Source organism: Cyphomyrmex costatus, unplaced genomic scaffold, assembly GCF_001594065.2.
Source record: "Cyphomyrmex costatus isolate MS0001 unplaced genomic scaffold, Ccosl1.0 scaffold88, whole genome shotgun sequence".
Taxonomy (NCBI): domain Eukaryota; kingdom Metazoa; phylum Arthropoda; class Insecta; order Hymenoptera; family Formicidae; genus Cyphomyrmex; species Cyphomyrmex costatus.
The window spans coordinates 7579-9744 of NW_017280463.1; the positions used below are offsets into that span (position 1 = coordinate 7579).

At 36.4% G+C, this 2166-nt stretch overlaps 1 protein-coding gene across 1 annotated transcript; it reads left to right on the top strand.

The window, feature by feature from the left end:
- Nucleotides 1-1344: 1344 nt before the first annotated feature.
- LOC108781697 (uncharacterized) lies at nt 1345-1743 on the top strand. The gene has a single exon (XM_018549751.1). The coding sequence runs from the start codon at nt 1345-1347 to the stop codon at nt 1741-1743; it is 399 nt and encodes a 132-aa protein (XP_018405253.1).
- The last annotated feature ends 423 nt before the right edge of the window (nt 1744-2166 follow it).

The following is a 2166-nucleotide window of genomic DNA, read 5'->3' on the forward strand; positions in this document are numbered from 1 at the left end:
CTCGAAAGAGAGAGAGAGAGAGAGAGAGAGAGAGAGAGAGAGAGAGAGAGAGAGAGAGGTGTCGTGAAAACAAATTAATTTAAATTAAAGAATAACTCTATGTCCTTGATCGCAATGAGTGCCTCTCGTGTGCGTTCGCGTCGGACGGTGAGTGCACCGCCCCTGCTTACCTTCTGTTCGCGGATCGTAATTCGCTAACTTTATCTTTTAATAATTCAAAAAGTAAGCGTTAGATAAAATTTTCGTAAAGGAAAAATCGTCTTAGAATTCAGTCAGGAACACGTCTTTGCAAGGACACGGGGTCGTTCTGAATCACCCTATAAATTTCGTATATAAACGATCTATAAAAATAATATATGATTTCATATTTGATTATATATGAAATCATATATGATCACGCATATGTGAAATCGGGACTGAGTTTGATTTGAACGCTCATGCGTTTTATAAGCGCTTATCATCATACTGTCTTAATCGTCCATATTAGACGTAAAAATAAAATGGAAGTGCTGAAAGCGCTGCAAATAACATTCAAATCAAACTCGGATATGATGACATATCTAATAATATACATTCATATATAAAATTATATATGAATATACTATATATGATTACAATACCTATATACAATCACATATAAAATTATATATGATCGTACATGAACTCATATATGACCATGTATCGAATCATATATAATTATATGTGAACATGTATCAAATCATATATAGGGTGACCCATTTTAACTTAGGCAGCCAAATAACTCGAAAAATAAGCACACTACGAAAAAATGTTTAGAATGAAAATTTCGTCATTTCGAGGGGGACGTACAATGACGTTAAAATCAGCCCCCCACCCCTCCCCCTGGGCGGTGAGGGGGGGCAAGTTTGAAATCTTAAATGGGAACCCCTATTTTTTATTGCATATTCGGAATCTTTGGCTAAAAACACATACAATTTGTCTGAAACATTTTTCTCGATTCATGATAGATGGCGCTGTAATCGACGAAATTCAATTTCTTCGATTTCTCTTACTGAGAACCCATGCTTACGATTCTGCAATAAATTAACAATAAAAATACCACGTTTTCATTGTTAATACTCGAAATTAGTCTTAAAACAAACTTCTCATTATTTTTTATTACTCATTAATTACTTCTCAAGAAACTACTTTTAGCGTAACCTGCCCTTTAGGCAACTTGAATGGTCCAAAGTACCGAGACATTTTGGACTTTCCATCTGATGGAGTTCCTCTAAGTATCCCTCCAAAATTTTGTCCATTTAGTGCCAAAGTCACAAGTGTTTATGTATTTTTTTAACATTTGTACTCTGATAAAATTCTGGTAAAATGGCAAATTATACGCCTACAGAAGTAGTCGATATTCTTATAACCTTTGGTGAATGTGGTAGAAATTACAGACTTACTGCCCGTACTTATGCGGAGCGATTCCCAAATCGCCGCCATCCTACTGATCAACAAATTATAAACATTGAAAGGAGATCTCGTAATAATCCACTTCATCGCGAAAGGCGAAGGAATAGACTTCATAATAATAATGACCCTAGATTGCTTGCAGTTTTGGCTATGGTTCATCAAAATCCCCATATTAATACCCGTCAAATAGAACGAGAACTGGGAATCCCTCAAACTACGGCACATAGATTGTTACGATCAGTCAATTACCACCCGTATCATATTACTCTGGTACAGGAATTAAGTGAGGCCGACTACGTACTCAGAGTATAATTTTGTAGATGGGCTCTTGAGATGTTAGATCAGAATCCAGATTTTTTTAGTAATGTTTGTTTCAGTGATGAAGCAACATTCATCAGCAATGGTAGTCTCAATAGGCATAATTGCCACTATTGGTCACCAGAAAATCCACATTGGTATCGTGAGGTGCTTAATCAACATCGTTGGAGTTTATATGTATGGGTAGGCATTTGCAATGGCCAAGTCATTGGACCTCATTTTTTTGAACGTCCAATTAATAGTCCAATGTATTTAGAATTCCTCGAAAATGATTTGCCAGCATACCTAGAGAATGTTCCCCTTGCAGTTAGACTAAATTTATGGTATCAACAAGATGGTGCTCCTGCTCATTATGCTCGTATTGTACGGATGTTTTTGAATCAAAGGTTCCCAAATCGGTGGATAGGACGGGGTGGA

What these genes read in the sequence shown, in the direction of transcription:
- LOC108781697 (XM_018549751.1), top strand. Translation starts at nt 1,345, where the DNA reads ATGGCAAATTATACGCCTACAGAAGTAGTCGATATTCTTATAACCTTT.